Here is a 22,063-nt window from a genome sequence, read left to right as displayed (position 1 = left end):
ATGTAAAAGTGTACCCTTCAGAATGCTGTTATTGGATTAACTAAATGGAAACCTTGTAATGAACCATTTTCAAGTCAGATGCCTTTTTATTGCTAATAATGTGTGATTTCAGTAAAATTTTGGTATTTGGGTATTCATTATGCAGTGTTTCCAAGGTGCTTAAATTTTCACTTGGATTTATCCTTTTTTAGTTGAAAGAAATCCAGGTTTTTTTTCCCACTGTTTGAGATTCTTATGAATTCAGATTGGGTCCATTCTTGTTTTAATAAAGAATGCTGGAGATCTGTAGTATAGGAAGTGGCCTTAATGGAGAGGAACAGAATATTTTGTATTATTGACTTTTGATTTGAATTGGAAGCTCAAGTTCATGCTTGCAGGCATCTTAGTGACTTCATTATTTTAATTTTACATCCTCCCATTTTCTTCCAATATCTTTGGCTTCTTGCACTTAAAATGAAGCCCTTTATTGAAGCTAAGGAGACAGATGTTTTGCTTTGAACTTGGCACATTACAGCATTTAGGGTTCAACATTAAATTCAACATTTCAAATGAAACAGCCATTTGCCATCTAACATTTCCAGCATTTTTTTTCTCCCCTCTTCCCTTTTGGGATTTCAGATTCCATACATCTTCAGTTAGAACTTTGACACTCATTCAGCATTGTCCTTTGATCTCCTGGTCTTCAGCCCATCACAGAACTTCCTTTTGTTATCTTTTCGTCTCCTCGCCCTTGACCTATTCTCTGCTGTTTATGAACTTAGTTAATTTTTTAACTTCCCATTTCAGATGGAAAATCACTTGTGTAAATGCTAACTTGATTCCATTCTCCACAATATGTTGCCTGACTTGCTGAGCAATTGCAGCATTTTCTGCTTCTATTTTTGATTTCCAGCAGCCTTGAGTATTGGCTATTCAATTTGGCATGGTCATCTAGGCCTGCTTAGCCATAATTTGTATGGTAGCCTAATGCTTTTTTAAAAATAGCATGAGCTTTCTTGTATGCTCTGATTTGGAATTGACCAGTAATTATAAATATCAAATTATAAATTACAAATATCATGATTCTGAAAAACAAGAACAAAACAGAAAGAAATATCAACCAAACTTTGGGATTACCAAAATCTACTGTTTGGAAGATTAGGGAGAAAGATTGGTGAGCTCAGTAATTGCAAAGGGACTGGGAGGCCAAGGAAGACCTCCACTCCTGATGACAGAAGAAAAATTCCCTAAAAGCCTATCTGACAAATCTTAAACACTCTTCAGGAGGCGGGTGCGGATGTGTCACTGACTATTGTCTGTAGATTTCATGAACAGAAATACAGAGGCTACGCTGTAAAATGTAAACTACTAGTCAGCCACAGAAATAGGATGGCCAATTTACAAAAAAAGTATCATATATTTTGGTGTACAAGTTGAGTTGAGAAACCCAAAAAAAACCCCTCAAAAATGGGGGTGAACTTGTATGCTGGATATACTTTTGAGACCTTAAATTCAGCTTAAAATCCAGTCCGCGCTGATTCAGCGTATAAATAGACCCTGGAAAAAAAATTATACTGCGACAGATTTTCATGAGATTTTTATTGAAAACAACACAATTAGCACCCTTCGAAATTGTATAATTGTCTGAAAACAACACATTTAGAACCCTTCAAAATCACTCTCACTATTATCGTCTGAAGCAAAGATGGAGGCACGACTGTTAAAACAGTCATCTCATGGGTCCCAGTCTCTATCTGATGAGGTGGTTTCAGCTTCAACGTCAGTGACCCACAATAAATCGTCTTCCGTGCCATCAATTGCACAAGAGGTACTACACTTACGATTTTATCACAGTCTCTCCTTTAAATTTGTCCCATGCCTTGAGCACAAAGTTACACAGCATACCAAGTGATGCAGCATGCATTGCCCGCCTTTTGTAAATGACTTTCTGCACTCAGCATCCATGGTCCTTGAATGGCTTGTTCAAGCAGACATCGAAACGTTGCAATATAGATGTCAAACCACCCAGGATGACCACCATGTAAGTTATATGTCGTGCTAATCTACTTTTCGTGTTCTCAGTTAACTGGCTGCGAAATATATCTCAGACCAACAAACTCCGTTGTTTGCATAAACAGCCTGGCCACCTGTTCAATTACTTAGTGTTCTCAGTTAAGTGGCTGCAAAATATCTCAGACCAACAAACTCTGTTGTGTGCATAAACAGCCTGGTCACCTGTTCAACACATTGTCTGTTTCTGCCCGTTCCGTATAATAAACAGGTGAAAACTTACAACTTTATGATCAAGATCTTTTGCTAGTTTCTGTTCAATTTTGTTTTGGCATTACACCAGATTTTTCCTGTTCATGAAATGATTGCACCAGTCGACTATAGCCTCAAAATCATCACAGGTCTGGCTGTAACTTTGCCCACTGAAGAGCAAATGTTCTTATTTTATTTAGGGTGATTATGTAGCAATCTTGCCTCTGTTCATGTATCCATTCTGCAATATGTTTTTCCAACTCTGACCAACGAGGGATTCCCTTTCTCAAAGAACATTGGCTTTTTGGTATTTTTCTTAAAAGTCTCTTCTTTCTTCCTCTAATTTCTTACCAACTTCTCATGCACATCAAATTTTCTTGCAGCAGTGCAGTTGTTGGTTTTTTTTGGCCATTTCTATCACTTTCAACTTAAAGCATTCTTCAGATTTTTGTCACGCTGTGTTGTGTCGATGGACTCTCCACGATAGCAGTCACCTCCAGCCACTGCCCAGCAGATCAATCCACGGGGATTAACGCCAGTCCATCTCAGGCATTGCGAGTTTTGGGGATCAACTTGCGAGGAACCTCAGGCAGCCAGAAAATTGGAGTCGACTTGCACCAAATATACCATAAAATTCTAAAAAATGAAGCTGAAAAAGGGGGGTCGACTTGTATGCCAAAATATACGGCATTTAAAAGAGTTTGGAATAAGGTCTTGTGGACAGATGAATTCAAAATTAACCTGTATCAGTGTAATGGCAAGAGTAAAGTGTGGAGGCGTAAAGGAATTGCCCAAGATCCAAAGCATACCAGCTTATCTGTGAGACATGGTGGAGGGAGTGTAATGGCCTGGGCATGTACGGCTGCCACTGATGCTGGTGCACTGATCATCATTGATGATTTAACTGCCGATGGCAGTAGTGAAATGAATTTCTAAAAAAATACTTTATTTATATGTTATAAAATACAAACATAAAAAACCCCATCTTGCATAAATCCATGTCAAAATACATAATACACAACAATCCTACTACCCCTCCCCACCTCCCATCTACAAAAAAACCCCACTGCCCCTAAAATGGGAGCCTGATACATAAATCAATTATTTATATGCCGTGGAGTGCCCCATATCTATAAACTACTTAAACTATATTTAAATCTATACTTTTAAAATACTGAGTCCACATTTTAGTAAAAAGAATAATTATTGTGTAAATTGTTATTTGTTTATAAATAATACAGATGAATAAATGCTATTTGAAACTTATCCAATTTTAAACCAAATTTTAAGTCTGTCATATATCCCAATAAAAAACAGTAATGGATCAAATAATAATTCAATTTTGAATAAGTGCTCCAAAAACTCCATAATTTTCTTCCAAAAAACTTTCACCTTCTTGCAAGTCCAAACTGAATTTATAAATGCACCCTTCTCTCCACAACGAAAACATTCATCTGATAAACTAAAACCATATCTTTTCAATTTCTCTGGGGTTTAAGTACAACTGATGTAAGGTAAAGTTTAGTTAATTATAATTTTTTACATTAATTAACCTAGTTACACTATTTTCACAAATCATCCAGAAATCGGAAGGTCTAAATCCTTCTCCCATTTATTCTTTATTTTAAATATGCCAGGTTTAGTCATAAATAACATAACATAACAATTACAGCACGGAAACAGGCCATTAGGCCCTTCTAGTCCGCACCGAACCAAACACCCCTTTCTAGTCCCACCTCCCTGCACAATGCCCATAACCCTCCATCTTCTTCTCATCCATATACCTGTCCAACCTTTTCTTAAATAATACAATTGACTCCGCCGCCACTATTTCTCCCGGAAGATCATTCCACACAGCTACCACTCTCTGAGTAAAGAAGTTCCCCCTCATGTTACCTCTAAACCTCTGCCCCTTAATTCTTAACTCATGTCCTCTTGTTTTAATCTTTCCTCCTCTTAACGGAAATAGTCTATCCACATCCATTCTGTCTATCCCTTTCATAATCTTAAATACTTCCATCAAATCCCCTCTCAACCTTCTACGCTCCAAAGAATAAAGACCCAATCTGTCCAATCTCTCCCCATACTCCAGATGCTTAAACCCAGGCAACATTCTGGTAAACCTTCTCTGCACTCTCTCCACTCTGTTTATATCCTGTTTATCATCTCTTGCAACAATGCATACATTTCTGATATAAACTTTTTTTTTTGAACCTTCTGTAATCAGCTTCTCAAATGAATTCTGATGTGTATAGAAGCATCTTGTCTGCTCAGGTTCAAGCAAATACCATCAAACTCATTGGACGACACTTTGTCTTGAAATGGGTGCATATACACATAAAAAAAAGTGCTATCATTTCGACAGTCAAACCAAAATGTATACAAATAACCTTTAATAAATGTCCACTTAAATTGTATGTGAATAGTTTTATTATAAATATAAAACTGTGGAGCACAGGGGAAAATAAAGGAAAAAAAGTGTATTTGTCCCAAACATTATGGAGGGCACTGTAAATGGAAGAGGTTATCAGAACTTACCTTTGGACTCGGAGCAGAATCCCAGTTCAGGATATGAAAGCATCCAAGGAGCATTTGACCCATTTTTTGAGGGAAAATGCCAGTGATGATTTCAAGTTTAACTGATTGATCAATCTAGAAACCCTAAGCAATTGGAAGGCTTATTAAAGTTGGTTCTGCAAGTTGACTGAGTTTACGTGTAAGTCTTGCATGACTGCCATAACTTCGCAAGGGACAAGACTTCAAAAATGTTCCTGGTGGCCATCTGGAGTACCACTAATCCACTTTGCAACATGAGTGATTTTGCTTTTACTGCTGAACGCTGCAAATACTTGTAGCATGTTGTCAATGCTGTTATTTCAAGATTTACATTGCATCATGTTCATATCTATTGTAAAAAATGATGTAGTGCTAAGGTTGTTTCACAAGTGGACCAGTTAGATGTCTTGTAGAACAACAAGCAAGTCACAGTACAAACCAATTCAGGGATAAAGAGAGATCTCAGTTGGTATGGAGCAAAGGCGCAACATTTCATTGTTTCGAGGTTCAATATGTGCCAAGTGACTGGGAAATACCAGGAAAGACTGTATTACCACCTATTATTAAATGGAAGAAGTACACCCTAAAGATTCCAGTCACCCATACAGTAGTCACTTGGATGAAATGAAGGAAGTGATGATGAAAGGTGCCTGGGGGAATTTACAGCCTGAGTAAGTGAATGACTTCAAAGGATTCTGTGATGTAACCAGCACCAAGAGTGACATTGCTTCCCTTGCTAATGAAGCTGGGGTTGATGACCTTGATGCACCATCGCATTAAAGGACTGTTTCCTACCATTATCAGACTCCTGAATGAACCTCATACTAGTAGAATAGTGTTTTCTTTGCTCCTTACCAAATATCAAGTATATTGTCATCTGCTTGAACAAGTACAACTTGACAAAAGTAAAAACATGCAGGCACACAACCAGACATAACACACATACAGACAAACATATATGGAAGACAACTATTTTATCTATCCAAATAAATTAATAAATATTCATTTGTATGAATGATACTCTCAGAGAGTTAATTCCTTTGGTCATTCAGCATTGTCACTCCCCATGAGAAGAAGCTGTTTCTCACCCTGGTGGTGGTGTCTCCGATACTCCTGTATTTCTTTTCTGATTGTGGCGTCTGAAAGTTGATGTGTGCACGGTGTAAGGGGTTCTCCATGATTTTACATGCCCTCTTCAGACAATAATCCCGGTAGATCATGTTTATTTGGGGGTGGGGGAAAAGGGAGGTAGACTTTAGTGTCTGCCACTTTATGGTCCTGTGGACTGACCTCCGATCCATTTCTCTGTAGCAACCTTACCACACTGATGCAGCCGGCCAGGGCACTCTCAATGGAGCTCATATAGAAGGTTGACATAATGGAGGCCAGTAGCCTTGCCACTTCAATCTTCTCAGGAAGTGCAGTCCTTCCTGACAAGTGAGGAGATGTTGAGTGTCCTCGATAGGTTACTAGTTAACTGAACTCCAAGGAACTTTGTGCCCTCCTTCTACTACAGAGTTGTTGATATGTAGTGGAGGGTGGTCGTTTCTGGTCCTTCTGAAGTCCACAATTATTTTCTTTGCCTTGTTCACGTTGAGACTCAGGTTGTAACTCTCGTTCCATTTCATGAGATTTTTCACCTCTACTCTGTTGCTCGTGAGGCCAACTATTGTTGTGTCATCTGCAACCTTGAACCATCTTGTGCAAAAATGTTTGCTTTTACCCTTTCTAAATGTATTCTTAGATGGAATTAAAACTAATATTTTAATATTTTTTTTAAACTATTCACTAAAAATAGTAGTACAGGTACACGATCCTTTATCCGGACATCTAAAATCCAGTAAGTGGGGAGAGAGGCGGCCAGTGCTTGGGGGAGGCGGCCGAGGGACCGGCGCTTGGGGGAGGCAGCTGGGCGGACAGTGCTTGGGGGAGGCTTTCCGAAATTCGGAACACCCTGTCCCCAAGGATTCCAGATAAAGGATCGTGTTCCTGTACTGACTACCAAGCTATTTTTTTAATAGGAAATGATGTAAAGCTATCTGATGAATTATTGCATTTTGAAGGGTTCTTTAGTTTGTTAACTGGGAGGACTTCCATTCTAAGAGATTATTTTTTTAATGACATTTACAAATTATTGTCATTGTTTACATCAAAAGAAAACCAAATTTGAACAAAATACATGTACAAGAATATCTGTAGGGGAAAAAAGGCAAAATAAATCATTAAATTCATTACCAAGTCCCAAGAGCTGCAAAAATGCTCAGATGGAACATGTACTATTTCTTGCGCTTACTTTGATCACCCTTTGGAGAAACATAGAAGTCAAAATTAGTGGATAGAATGGGAGTAGAGAATTAAAACCACAGGTCATAAGAAGTTCAGGATTATCTTTGCAATGTGATCATTTGATCAGTCTTTATTGTGAGTGCCAGATCAATCCAAATCTTTTTTCTCTCTAACAACTTGTTTTCCTCTAATTTACTGCACTAGCTTTACTGTAGTTAAAATGTTACCATCAAGTACCAGGTACGGGAACATCAAAAATCAGAACTACCAAGCTGGGAAATAGTTTCTTCCTGCAGGCTGTGAGATGGATGAACAATAAATATCCTGTAACCAAGTAAATAATCCCAAAATATTTATATACAATAAAATCTTTGGTATCCGGAATTCAAGCAACCATGAATAAAAATACAGGGGAAATAAATAAATAATAATAAAGAATGAAAATAAATTTTAAAAAATAAATAGAAGTTTAGAATTGTAAAAGTAAATGTTCTCTGAAGCAACATACAACCCCTGGGTCAGTGGAGCACCCCAATCGTCCACTGCCTGCAGCAGTAATTTGAATAAAGTTTAAATAAAGTTACGTTTGAATAAAATGGCGCCACCCAGGATGAAGAGCCGGCTGGTGCCACTTACCGCTGGGGCAACTCACTCAAAGTGTCTCCCTGTCCATGGCCAGTAAGAGTCTTTATTAGTATTAAGTATATTAATAAGGCTTTATCTGTAAACATGTGGGAGGTTAATTATGATGACAGCATGGTTAGCGCAACGCTGTTACAGCGCCAGTGACTGAGGTTCAAATTTAAATTTTGTATGTTACAGGAATTGCCTGATTAAAGTGAACTTTACAAGATTAAGGACTAAAATACTGATTTTTGTTTTCAAATGACTTTGCACATTGCACTGTCTTTTGCCTTTCATACTGTTTATTCTTAATGCTGGTGTATTCGGCACTGTAAAAGTGTGCTCACTCAACTGGAACATTCACATATCTAGCAGGTGCTGGATAACAGGGATTTTACTGTATTTTAAATATATTATGGCAGTCTCTTCAATCTGAGGCGCCTGCAAGCTTACACCAAGACACAAGAGAAACTTGTCCGTGACCTACTCTTTGCAGACGATGCCGCTTTAGTTGCCCATTCAGAGCCAGCTCTTCAGCGCTTGACGTCCTGCTTTGCGGAAACTGCCAAAATGTTTGGCCTGGAAGTCAGCCTGAAGAAAACTGAGGTCCTCCATCAGCCAGCTCCCCACCATGACTACCAGCCCCCCCCACATCTCCATCGGGCACACAAAACTCAAAACAGTCAACCAGTTTACCTATCTCGGCTGCACCATTTCATCAGATGCAAGGATCGACAATGAGATAGACAACAGACTCGCCAAGGCAAATAGCGCCTTTGGAAGACTACACAAAAGAGTCTGGAAAAACAACCAACTGAAAAACCTCACAAAGATAAGCGTATACAGAGCCGTTGTCATACCCACACTCCTGTTCGGCTCCGAATCATGGGTCCTCTACCGGCACCACCTACGGCTCCTAGAACGCTTCCACCAGCGTTGTCTCCGCTCCATCCTCAACATCCATTGGAGCGCTTACATCCCTAACGTCGAAGTACTCAAGATGGCAGAGGTCGACAGCATCGAGTCCACGCTGCTGAAGATCCAGCTGCGCTGGATGGGTCACGTCTCCAGAATGGAGGACCATCGCCTTCCCAAGATCGTGTTATATGGCGAGCTCTCCACTGGCCACCGTGACAGAGGTGCACCAAAGAAAAGGTACAAGGACTGCCTAAAGAAATCTCTTGGTGCCTGCCACATTGACCACCGCCAGTGGGCTGATAACGCCTCAAACCGTGCATCTTGGCGCCTCACAGTTTGGCGGGCAGCAACCTCCTTTGAAGAAGACCGCAGAGCCCACCTCACTGACAAAAGGCAAAGGAGGAAAAACCCAACACCCAACCCCAACCAACCAATTTTCCCCTGCAACCGCTGCAATCGTGTCTGCCTGTCCCGCATCGGACTTGTCAGCCACAAACGAGCCTGCAGCTGACGTGGACTTTTTACCCCCTCCATAAATCTTCGTCCGCGAAGCCAAGCCAAAGAAAAAATATATTATGTACTGTATTGTGTATGTGTGCCATGGTCTGGGGAAAATGCTGTTTCATTAGGTGGTATGTATACAGTTAGATGATTATAAATTTGAACTTGATGTTTATATACTTTTACAACTTCACTGTTTTTCCTCATGAATGGTGACTTATTGATTTGCACTGGACTTGAGACAAAGGCTCCTCATCAGGTAATACTTTATCCTGGAGTAAAATTCCTCCCATTTAGTCCATCTATATATACTGCCACATTGACCACTGCCAATGGGCTGATATCGCCTCCAACTGTGCATCTTGGCGCCTCACAGTTCGGCGGGTAGCAACCTCCTTTGAAGAAGACCGCAGAGCCCACCTCACTGACAAAAGACAAAGGAGGAAAAACCCAACACCCAACCAACCAATTTTCCCCTGCAACCGCTGCAACCGTGTCTGCCTGTCCCGCATCGGACTTGTCAGCCGCCAACGAGCCTGCAGCTGACGTGGACATTACCTCTCCATTAATCTTCATCCCCGAAGCCAAGCCAAAGATATACTGAATAATTTATAGATCTCTTTTTTTTCCCCATATGTCCTTACTTACCCTATGACCTCATCATGATTCTCTCCTTTCCTAACACTAATGGTCTGAATATGCCTGAGATGGTCTGATCTCTGAAGCTAAGCAGTCTCAGGCCTGGTCAATACTTGGAGGGGAGACTGTCTAGAAATACCAGGTACTGTAGGTTTCTATGACGGGTGCTGGGCAAAGTGGCGACTCTGCCTTACGGTAGAGAAAAGTAAAATAAATTTTCATACATGTTACATTCTAAATGTATTTCGTGACAATAATGGAACCTTTACCTTTTAAATATCCTAATTACTGCCCTGCCTTTTATAATCTTGACTTTTTAAAAAATCTTTGCCAATTTTCTTATGATTTCTGAAGATTCCAACTTCAGTGGTTTTACTTAAATAAGAATGATTGTTCACCAACTTATCAATGTCTTATAAAGTCTGCATTTATTGCCCATTCCCAATTGATAGGCTATTTTGAGACAGAAATTCACCATGTTGATGGATTTGGTACCACATGGGCTAGAACAGGTGGGCAAAGCAGTTTTTTTTTATGAACTGTAGTTTATTATTGAACACTAGTTGTATCAGCTCTTGTATAGCTCTGGCTTACTCTCAGTATTAAAATAATTTTGCTTGTGTCTTTGTAATTTATTTTAAAAGTTAATGTTCCACCACATAATAATGGTAATGTGCATTTATTGTAATGTATTGTACCTAATTGCAATATACAGATGCACCAAAATTCCTATTTGCTGCAGCTAAACAGGGATGTAAGATCCACCAACTGCAGAAATAAAAATCAAATCAGCAAAATATGCTGACAGCAAAAGATTGAATAAATATCATAGGATAAATAAGTAAATAGATCACCAAAACTAAGGATATGATTGTTGACTTCAGGAAAGGAAAGCCAGAGGTATACAATCCAGTGATCATTGGGGGGAATCAGGTGGAGCAGGAAAGCAAATTTAGGTTCTTAGGAGTCACTATCTCAGAGGATCTTTCCTGTACCCAACACACCAGTGGCATCTTGAAGAAAGCACGTCAATGTCTTCTTCCTCAGGAGTTTGCGAAGGTCTGGTATGACACCAGAAACCCTGGCAAATTTGTTTCTACAGAGGTGTGGTGGAAAGTGCATCACAGTATGCAATGCGGACACCAATACCCCTGAGCGTAAAGCCCTCCAAAAAGTCATGGGCGGAGCCCAGGACATCACAGGCAAAACCATCCCATTATTGAGTACATCTGCAGGGAACGCTGCCATTGGAGGACAGCAGCAATCATCAAAGATTCACACAACAAACTCAATCAGAGAGTCATTTAAGGACTCTTGTGCACTTTACTTGGCTGCGGAGTCCCTTAACACCAACTCCCTAGCCAAGAAAGCCCAGCAGCACCTCTACTTCCGGTGAAGGCTGAGGAAAGTTCATCTCCCACCTTCCATCCTCACTACATTCTAGAGAGGATGTATCGCGAGCATCCTGTGCAACTGCATCACCACCTAGTTTGGAAGCTGTACCACCCTGCAGAGGATAGTGAAGTTTGTGGAAAAGATCATTGGGGGCTCTCTTCCTACCATGATGGATATCTACAACACTCGATGCAGGTGAAAGGCAATAAACATTGTGAAGGACTCCACACACCCCTCATGTAAGCTGTTCTCCATTCTGCCATCTGGTAGGAGGTACTGTAGCACTCAGGTGATTACGTCCAGATTGGTCAAGTTTTCCCCCCAAGAATTCCCAAGAACATATGTGGATTATGTATTGTGGACTTTTACTGTATATGTCTTAATATTTTAATGTGTCAATGTGTTTAACTTCTATTCTAACTTGTATTTATGTAAACATGCTCCATGGTCCTGGATAAATGCTATCTCATCGTTACTGTGTGAGCATGGTATGAACGATAATTAAAGGTGACTTGACTATTGATCTTTTGTTCTCTTTGTATTGTACATTGTTAACATTTGTTATCTGTTTTTACAGATCTTTATTTGTTTACAAGTTTATGCTGTGTACAGTTTATTTTTTGCACTACCAATTAGTGGTAATTGTGCCCCACCAACAACAGAAAGGAATCTCAGGGGTGAATGTGATGTCATGTATGTACTCTGACATTAAAGCTGAAATCTAATAATCAGTTTGTTATCGCAAGAAAAGAAGTGATATTACAGTAGTGCAGACATTTTTTTGGTGATCCTAGTGTAGTTTATGGTTTGGGTAGTACCTGGAGGTTCAAGAACCTGATAATTAGATTTTAAAAAAACTTCTTGAACTTGGAGTACTGATCCTTGGGCTTCTGCCTGAGGGATCGGTAAAAAGAGATTGTGAATAGGATGATGTTGGCTGCCCTCTTGAGGCAGCAACTTGTATAGATGCCTGCAGAGGATGGGAGATCAGTGCCTATGATAGACTTGTCTAGATTTGCATCTTCCTGCAGCTCTGTGTTCCTGAGCACTTGAGTTTTCAAACCAAGCCATAAGGCAACCAGTCAGTATACTTTTCACTATACAATGTATAGAATATGTGATGACATGCCAAATCATCTCAGACTTCTCAAAAAGTAGGGGTGTTGGTGTACCTTTTTCATTTAATTTTTTTTTTTAAATACAATCTCGTAAAAGTTTATTCCAGCCATTGAAATCTGTGCTGCCCAATTACACCCAAACCTAAACATTCTTTTGAGGGTGGGAAAAAACTGGGAACACCTGGGGAAATGCCATGCAGGCCACGGGGAGAATGTACAAGTTCCTTGTAGACAGTATCCGATTTGAACCCGGGTCACTGGTACTGTAATTGTGCAATGCTTTCTGTGCCACCTGTGGTTTTTCATGGTTGCCTCTGAGCTGCCTCTGGAATAGATCTACTCCCAGGAACTTAACCCTCTCCACTGCCATCCTGTCAATGAAGGCAGATGCATGGTATCTCATCCTCCACTTCCTAAAGACCACAGTAAGCTGCTTGGTCTTGATGATGTTGAATAACAAGATTTGTTTTCTGGCATCACACAATGATTCTCAATCTCTGTCCTATAATCTGACTCATTTCATGTTATTCGGCCAACAAAAGTAGCGTCATCAGCAAATTTATAGGTTGCATTGGAGCCAAATCTGGCTATTCATTTGTGTGTAAAGAGGGAATAGAGCATGGGACCAAGCACGCATCCTTGATTTGCCCCTGTTTTTGATGGTCAATGTGGAGGAGGTGATGTAGCCAATCCACACTGATTGAGGTTTGCCAATTAGAAAGTTAAGGATCCAGTTGCAGACAGATGAACAGAGTTCCAAATCCCTGAGTTTGATTATGATCTCTGCTGGTAAGATCTTGAATACCTAGGCGTAGTCAGTGAGCAACAACATGATACATGTTCTTGTGGTTCAGGTGATCTGACACAGAATGGAGGGCTAGCAGGATAGCATCTGCTTTTGACCTGTTGAGATGGTAGATGAATTGGGTCCAGGTTCTTCCTAAGATGAGTTGATTTGCTCAATACCAACCTCTTAAAGCACTTCATGGTAGATCCAAATGCCACCAGCCTATAGTTGTTGAGGCAGGTCCTTTTGTTCTTCTTGGGCATGATGGATGTTCTTTCAAAGTATATGGGGACCTCAGACCTCAGCAGAGAGTTGAAAATGTCTGCAAAAACTTAAGCCAGGCCCTTGCATATTTTAAGGATTAGATGAGGCTTATGTCCTTTGAGAGGCTTTATTTATGATCCTAGATTGTTAGTTCCATATGCATACGAGATTGATACAAGGTGCACAGATAAATTTGAGCCATATGGATTATAATAAAAATTATATATATGTTTTCAAACTAATTGGTACAAACATTTGCTGCAATTCAATTGTATTGATATCTCTTTTACTCGAACTTCTGAAAATAAGTCCTTGTCCATTCTAATGATGGAAGTTGCCTTTATAAACTTGTGATGCTGAAAGCCTTTCAGTGGTATCACTACTCATAATGGTATTTGAATACCATCTTTGACAAAGTTAATGAAAATTTGATTGATAATATGAGGACTAAAATACCTTTTGTCCTTGCCTTGTTTTCTTGTGGTTCATCTTTGGACTGTGGTGTTCTTGATTTCCTTTGTAAATTATCATGAAGATTAATCAGTATTGATTGGAATTTATTTGCCAGTGAGACACAAGTCTAAATTTATAAATATTTGGACAGCTAAGGGGTGATTAAGGATAGTCAGCATGGCTTTGTGCATGGTAGATTGTATTTAACGATTCTTAGAGTTTTTCAAAGAGGTCACCAAGAAAGTAGATGAAGGAAAGGCTGTGGATGTTGTCTGCATGGATTCGAGTAAAGCCTTTGACGACATCCAACATGGGAACTTAGTTCAGAAGGTTCAGACACTAGGTATCCATGGATAGGTTGTAAACTGGATTGGCTGAATGGGAGAAGACAGAGTGGGAGTGGAAAATTGCTTCTCAGACTGGATGAGTGTGATTAGTGGTGTGCCTCTGGGATCGGGGTCGGGACCATTGTTGTTTGTTTATATCAGCGATAATCTGGTAAACTGTGTCAGTAAGTTTTCTGGTGATACTAAGATTGGTGGCATCGTGGACAGTGAGGAAGACTTTCAAAGCTTGCAGAGGGATCTGAATCAACTGGAAAAGTGGTCCAGAAAATGCCAGATGGAATTTAATGCAGACAAATGTGAGATGTTGCATTTTGGAAGGACAACCAAGCTGGGACATGCACAGTAAATGGTAGGGCACTGAGGGGTGAGAAGGAACAAAGGGATCTGAGAATACAGATGCATAATTCCCTGAAAGTGGCATCACAGGTCTACAGGATTTTAAAGAAACGTTTGGCATCTTGGCCTTCATAAATCAAAGTATTGAGTATAGGAGTTGGGATGTTATGGTGTGATTGAATAGGTCTTTGTTGAGGCCATATTTTGAGTATTGTATGTAGTTCTGGTCGCCTAACTACAGGAAGGATATCAGTAAGATTGAAAGAGGGCAAAGAAGATTTACTAGGATGTTGCCGGGTATTCAGGAGTTGAGTTACAAGGAAAGATTAAACAGGTTAGAACTTTATTCCTTGGAGCATAGAAGAATGAGGAGAGATTTACAAAATTATGAGGGATATAGACTGAGTAAATGCGAGTAAGCTCTTTCTACTTAGATTAGGAGAGATAAATATGAGAGGACATGGCTTATGGGTGAAAGGGAAAAGGTTTAAGGGGAATTTTTTCACTTAGAGAGTGGTGGGAGTGTGGAATGAGCTGCCATCAGACGTAAATGCAGGCTCACTCTTAGGTTTTAAGAATAAATTGGATAGATACATGGATGGAAGATGTCTGGAGGGTTATGGAATGGGTGCAGGTCAATTGAACTCGCGGAATAATATTTTGACACCGACTAGAAGGGCCAAATGGCCTATTTTCTGTGCTGTAGTGTTCTATGGTTCTATACTTTCCTTACTTCAAGCAAGTATGAATCCAAATATAAAATGTCAAAAATAATTAGAGATAAAAGATTTGGTATTTTTAAAAAAAAAGACTTCCTGATTTTTCCTCTGTATACAAATGGCTAAACTGTCAACAATGAGGACTGAACCAAATGCTGAGGTCCTTTGAAAATTCTCTTGACCTGAAGTATAACTTGTCAAATTCACCACATAAACGATCGCAAGATAAATTTTAGACGGTATCATAGTCCGTTTTAGAGCACAGAACTAGGCCCTTTCATTCAACTTGTCCATGTTAACAAAGTTGTCCACCCAATCTAGTCCTATTTCCCTGTGTTCAGCCCATATTCCATCTAAGATGTCATTTATGATTACTGATTGATAACATAATTTAATTACTTCCACCTCTGTATACAGAGCCCTCAGCTCTCTGTATGTTTAATCCTTGTACTTTTCTGATATACTCCTGTGTAGTTTCTCACATTTTGGTCTCTGATAAACTTGAGATCATTCAAAACATATCCCATGTCCTCATTTACTCTGTTCCATTTGCTTGCCACTCCACTGTTCAGTATCTTAATTTTTAACCGTCTATTTGTGCAATCAGTCTTAATTGATGGTGGAGCTAGAGTATTTGTCATAGAATTCCTCTTGTTTCAATTGATAAATTAAAAAAAATGTTTTGGCAATATTATAAGTGAATATTTTATTTGTAATAAACTGCATAAGCCATTTTGGAAAATCTTCATGATAAAATCTATCATTAATGAACTTGTGAATTTTGCATTTTTACACAGAGGGGATCTGACGAACTTTCCAGCACCATTCACACCAGCCCAAACTCTACCATGAGCAGTGTGGTTGTTACTGGTAGGTTTTCTTTCAGTTCAGGACTGTCTTTTTTTAAACTTTTATATGCTTTAATGATTCTATATTGGTGCCCAGATGCACTGTATTTAAGTATATGCTATTAAATTATGTACTTTCTTGCAAGGTTTGTTCACAGGTGGCTAATTTAGACATTTTTTCCCTACTTGAGATATAATTTGAGATTGTTTTTATTTTATGTTGTCAACATGGCTGATTAGACAAGAGAGTATAATTGTAGAATTTATCTTCTCACAAAAAAAAATCAGAAATGTTAGGCTCTCCATCCTAGCGAAGAAATAGTGAAGAATATGTAAAATATATTTTCTTTGTATTGTGGGTGTTATTTTTAAATGGAATATTTCCTCCTGATTTTCATGGTGATGTGGTCAATATGCAGTTCGATTCCATGAGCCTTTGAGGGTGAGTAATGAGGTAATTACCCTAATTTTGGTTTTGTAAACCTGTGTAACAGCAGAGGAGTAATGGAAGATTAAGTCTGTATTCTCCTACAATCTCCTACAGATTGCCATTTTACCCTGATCACAAGCTTCTTTAATTTCCTGATTGATATTACACCCAATATTGCAATTACTATTTGATAACTTCATAATGCCTCATAATAGTACACATTATATTTACAAGTTTGCTAGCAATGTACACGAGAGACTCAATGGTATGAAGGAAACCTGGGTAGATGAATGTAACAGATGGAAAATAATGTGGAAAAATGTGAATTCAGCAATTTTAATGCACAAAACAGAGAAGCAGAGATTTAAACAAAAATTGTCAGAGAATTGGCTGTGCTGATGTTCTATGGAACCCAGGTATATTTGCAAACAAATTAATGAAGGCCACTGTGTAGGTTCAACAAGCAAAAAAGAGGGCAGATGGTGTGTTAATTTTTATTGTGACAGGGTTTGAATACAGGAGTATTGAAGTCTAACGCGGACTCTGGGGGAGGAGCAAATCAGTGCAGGGCAGCTGAAATAGTGGAACATTACCCCCACCCCTGTTGGGAAGGAGAAGCATAGGAGACAGCACTGCAGTGAACCAGTAAGGGGCTCAGACTATTCTCTAGAGTTAAGAAAAATGAGGAAAAAAATCTCACTGAAACATAAAATTGGCAAAAGGTTTGATGGAAGCAGACTAGAAAGTCTAGGATCAAGAGGCATTACTTGAGATTAAGAAGTAAACAGATTGGTCTGAGATGAAGAGAAAATATTACTTGTTGATACTTTTGGAATTATCTCCCCTAAAGCATTGTGGAATCTGTTTGAGATCATTCAAACAGTTCAATGGATTTTGAGGTTTATAAAGATGATGCTGGAAAACTGTAAAGAGATAGAAAATTGCCATAATCTTAAGACATGGTGGAGTGAAGTGGAGGGGATGGATGGACGATATGGCCTTTGTGTTCCAATTTCTTTGTTCTTATGCTTTTATTATTGGTTGAAAGGGCACCATTAATGTCCTCATTTCCAATTTATGTGGCATTTGTAAGTCTGTATTCACAAATTTTTAAATTTACACATACAACACAGTAACAGGCCATTTCAGCCCATGAGTCCATGCTGCCCAATTTACGTTTTGAATTGTGGGAGGAAACTGGAGCCCCTGAGGACAAACTCCACAGACACTGGGAGAATGTGCAAATTTCTTACAGACAGTGTGGGATTCGAATCCTGGTCCCGATCGTTGATACTGTAACGGTGTTGTGCTAACCATTACACCAACTGTGCTGCTCATTCTTGTCAGAGTATTAAAATCGTCAGTACAGTATGTTTCCAATTATCTGAAACACTCGGGACTGGACATGTATCGGTTAACTGCATTTTTTGGATAAATGAGAAATGGCTTTAAGCAGCCAAGTTGCATTAGCAGAATACTTAAATAGGCTGTCATCGATCCTCAACCCCTTCCCAACGCTCCTGCCCGGGAGGCTTCTCTCCTTGATGTCGCCAGGACAGCGGAGAACCAAACAAGGTTGGCGTCATGGGTGACGAGGGGGCATGCGCAGTCCATGTCCTCTTTCAAATGAGTTATTATGACCCCCACCCAGTCCAATGCTTCTGCCACCCCCAGAGCAATGCTGCTGCTGCCATCCACCACCACCCACACCCCGCCCCGGTCCAACGTCTCCTTAAAAAAAATCATTCCCACCTCCCCACGGTTACTTTAGATTTGTCCTGACGCTGACTCTGGAACCAAGTACAGCGGAGGGTAAAGAAGAAATGGAAAGAGAGCGGAGAGGGAGTTACCTAACACTAGGACAATCTCCCCTTGCGCTACTTGACCCGCTGACTTTCTGCAATTGCTCAGTGATCACTCAAAATTCCAGCCTGCTTCTCTGAGCTGGTATTAGAGCCCCATATGAGAAAGTCGGGTGAATTTCTTTTTTAACTTATGACAGCATGTTGCCGCTGAAAAAAATTCAGGTAACTGAGAATTTCGGTTAAGTGCTCTTCAAATAATTGGAGACTTATTGTATGAGATTAGCGAAGCTTTTGAGTGGTTTTGTGTCTGTAGCCCTTTTTTTTTTCCACTGCCAACCCACCTAGGGAACAGGAAAAATTGGAGGGCAAGCTGAACCCAGCAGCATTTCACGCTGCACCATTATTTGCCGATAATTCTGCTACTCGGGATTTTAAGGGTGGTGGGGGGACCCACCTCCAGCAAGTGAAATATTACGTACAGTGCTTTGACAGCTAGCTTACTACATAGTGACATTTCACAGCTGTCGGAGCTTTGGATATTATGATCTTCATAAACACAAAATCTCAATCAGATTAATTTGTCAAATGTTTATTGTTGAAATGTTAACGACATCCATACTCTTAACAAAAAATACTTTGTGTTGTTTTTTTTAATGGAAGGTTTTCTAAGTACTGATCAATAATTCGCCCTGGGCTGCCTTGCTCAGAGTGGCCATCGAGTGAGTGAGCAGCCGGTGTCAGCTGCTTGAAACCGGCAGCTAAGTGGGGCAAAAGACTGGACATCAGGATCAGTGAGCTCTGGTGTGCGAGGCCACAGCTCCAGCCAGAGCAGCCACCCCTTTGTGGTGGTGCTCGGGTCCATCACAGCGGACCAGCCCCCTGCATCCTGCAAGTGGAACACCGCTGTGCCACTGATGCCCAGGAACATCTGCAGTGCCTTTGCCAAAAAGCTCCTCACACTGGGGGCTGCTTCCTCTCACGCCAGGTCTACTTTTATTCGAAGAGGAAGTGGTGGCTACTTTTGGGAGACTTAAAGCGCAGAGAAGAGCTCAGTTCGTGCTTGGATAGCATGGGAAGAAGCTCAGGCAGCGGGGCTAGAGCTGTCACAGCAGGGCTCATACAGCGCGGTGGGGGGCTGTTGAGGTGTGGCTGGCCCCGCTGTGAAATTTACCTGCCAAACTGATGCAAGCATGTAGGCACTAATGTCACTAATCGTACCTGGTAGGACTGGTTGTTTGTTTCACATCACCAGAAGGCGATTGGTGAGTTAACTCAGCTGGGTTCTCAACTGTACTCCAAGCTGAGTTGAGAGCCTGGTTGAAATTATTTCCGCGCGATTCCTGTGAACTGTTCTTGAACTTAAAGGTGCTGGTTTTCAACCTTCTGTATATCCTGCCCGAAAGTAGCAATGAGAAGAATTTGTGCAGGGTTATGATGTTGGCTGCCTTGAAGCATTGCCTCACATAGATGTCTGCATTGGATAAGAGGTCAGACAGTATGATGGACCTAGCTATATTTGCTACTTTCTGCAATCTTCTGGGCTATTGAATTGGCCAACTAGGTTGCAATGCAACTATCCAGTATTCTTTCCGCAGTGCACTTGTAGAGGCTTGATAAGACTATCTGCTGGAAATGTTTACTGTGAAGAACTTTTATCTACTGCCTCCATTTTTGACCCCACCCACCCCATTTTCTGATGGATGCTATCAGCTCCTTTGACATTGATATTAAGAAGTTATCTTGGCTCTGGTAGGCTCTCAGTCTCCTTCCTGTGTTCTGTCTCATTATTTGATAACTGATCCACATCTAGTGTATTCAACAAACTCACTGTTTGAAGAGCAGGTGTAATATTTGGGTGTAAAACAATCCCACTTTGTATATTTGTGGTACAGGTACACAATCCTTTATCCGGAACCCTTGGAGGGGGAACAGTGTTCCAAATTTCAGATTTTTCCGGATTTCAGAAAGCCAGATTTAAGCCCACCTGAATTGTGCTGCCGTATCCACCCCTACCCCCTTCCAGTCGCGCTGCCGGTCTCCCCGCCCGCCTCGCGCTGCCAGACTCCTGCCCCACTTGCCAGTTTTTGTAGCTTTCCGGATTTTAGCTGTCCGGATAAAGGATTTCATACCTGTACAGAATAGTGTCCTCAATTAACTTTCTTTCTCTTACCTGTATATTGAAAATAAAATATCTTAAAATTGTGCACCTGAAATTTATCATTTTTGTTAGAGAAAATTTGTGTCACATTGTAACATCTGTACCAGCTTCTGTGTTCATTAATCGTGATAATTTGACAAATGTTACTTCGATAATTTTTTGGACAGTCTTCAAAGTGAGTAAATTGATTGTTGACTTCTAGATCACTAATTTCCCCCGAGGAATATTGTCTGTAAAGAACCTTACTCTGCAAGATTTGCTCTTGTGGAATAATTTCGTCTTAGAATTTCAATTACTCAGTTCTTCCCTTGAATTTCACATTTAATTCCTGATTTTGAATGGTTTGGTTTTCAAAAAAGCAAACATTAATATATTTGGAAAACAATTTGCCTGTTGTGAATAATCTAACCCTGCTGGAATCTCTGATGTAATTGGGACACTTAAAAGCTAACTGAAGGTTGTATTGTAATATAATTTAATTATTGTCTGCTTAAATATTATTGGGTAGCCCTGGCAAAGTTTATTGCCTCACTCTTTGAGGGAGCCCCATCCCCAACCCTTCCTGGGCACAAATTGGACTATATATAAGGTAGATGAAAAGATAGTATGAGAATTTATATATAAATGGGATACTAAATTAATTTTTAAGAAAATAGCTCCATACTGATATAGATATAGCAAAGAATAAATCATTGTATTGGATGGAAGGCGGGGACATCTCCTAAAATGCCTTTGACCAAGAATCAGTTAATACTTTGGATAAGAAGATCCTGGACGTCAGGTGTTTCAAGGACTGTTACAAACAAAGGCAGCTTATGTCATTCGAGTAGTTGAACAAATATGGTTTGTCCAATAGAACATTCTTCTGGTATCTGCAAATATGATCTTTCCTAAGGGAAAAAATAGGACCATCTATGATCCTACCGAGATGTAGTAATGTGGAGATTCTAATTCAACAGGGGATTGTGTGTAAATTTATTTGTCGTATGTATTACATATTCCAAAGTGAGGGTCTGAAGCCTGGCTTACACAGGTTGAGGGAGAGATGGGAGTCGGACTTGGGCACAACAATCAATGAAAACTGGTGGCAAGACCTATATCTGGACAGTGTAACTGGGGTCATTAATGCCAGATACAGGTTGGTGCAATACAAGTTCTTGCACCAGCTGTACCTCAAACCACAAAAATTACATAAATCAAAGCCTGAAATTTTGGAAATGTGCTTTACGTGTGGAAATTGGAACCTTTGTCCACTCCTGGCTATGTACAAAGGTGAGACCCTTTTGGAAAGACCTGGGGAACATTCTGGAAAAAAATTACAAAGGTAGATTTTCCACAAGATCTAGAGTTGTACCTACTGGGAGATATTGTGGACATGAGTTTTAAACTGTCCAGATATCAAATTCAGTTCATGAAGGTCGCCATGTCGGAAGCCAGGAAATGTATAACAGTTACGTGGAAGCCTGACTCCCAATTAAATACCACACAGTGGAATATGGAAATGCAGAATTGCCTTTTTTTTTGGAGAAAATCACATCATCTAAGGGGGAAACGTGACACATTTGTTAAAGTGTGGCAACCATATCAGAAATACATGGGTCCATAGATTGGTTAGTTCCCCCGCCCCCCTTCGAAATA

At 40.0% G+C, this 22,063-nt stretch overlaps 1 protein-coding gene across 3 annotated transcripts in view; it reads left to right on the top strand.

Annotated features, from left to right (window-relative positions):
- Window positions 1-22,063, top strand: part of ptbp2b (polypyrimidine tract binding protein 2b) — a 53,853-nt gene that overhangs the window by 6,710 nt on the left and 25,080 nt on the right. For all 3 annotated transcript variants that reach the window (XM_069939068.1, XM_069939067.1, XM_069939066.1), the window contains one exon: window positions 15,982-16,054. In XM_069939068.1, the coding sequence (XP_069795169.1) occupies window positions 16,033-16,054 (22 nt within the window). In that variant the 5' untranslated portion in view covers window positions 15,982-16,032. The remainder of the gene's footprint in view (window positions 1-15,981; window positions 16,055-22,063) is intronic.

The sequence above is a fragment of the Narcine bancroftii genome, chromosome 5, assembly GCF_036971445.1.
Source record: "Narcine bancroftii isolate sNarBan1 chromosome 5, sNarBan1.hap1, whole genome shotgun sequence".
Taxonomy (NCBI): domain Eukaryota; kingdom Metazoa; phylum Chordata; class Chondrichthyes; order Torpediniformes; family Narcinidae; genus Narcine; species Narcine bancroftii.
The sequence above is the reverse complement of the archived record's forward strand: the minus strand, read 5'-3'. Positions and strand labels throughout refer to the sequence as shown.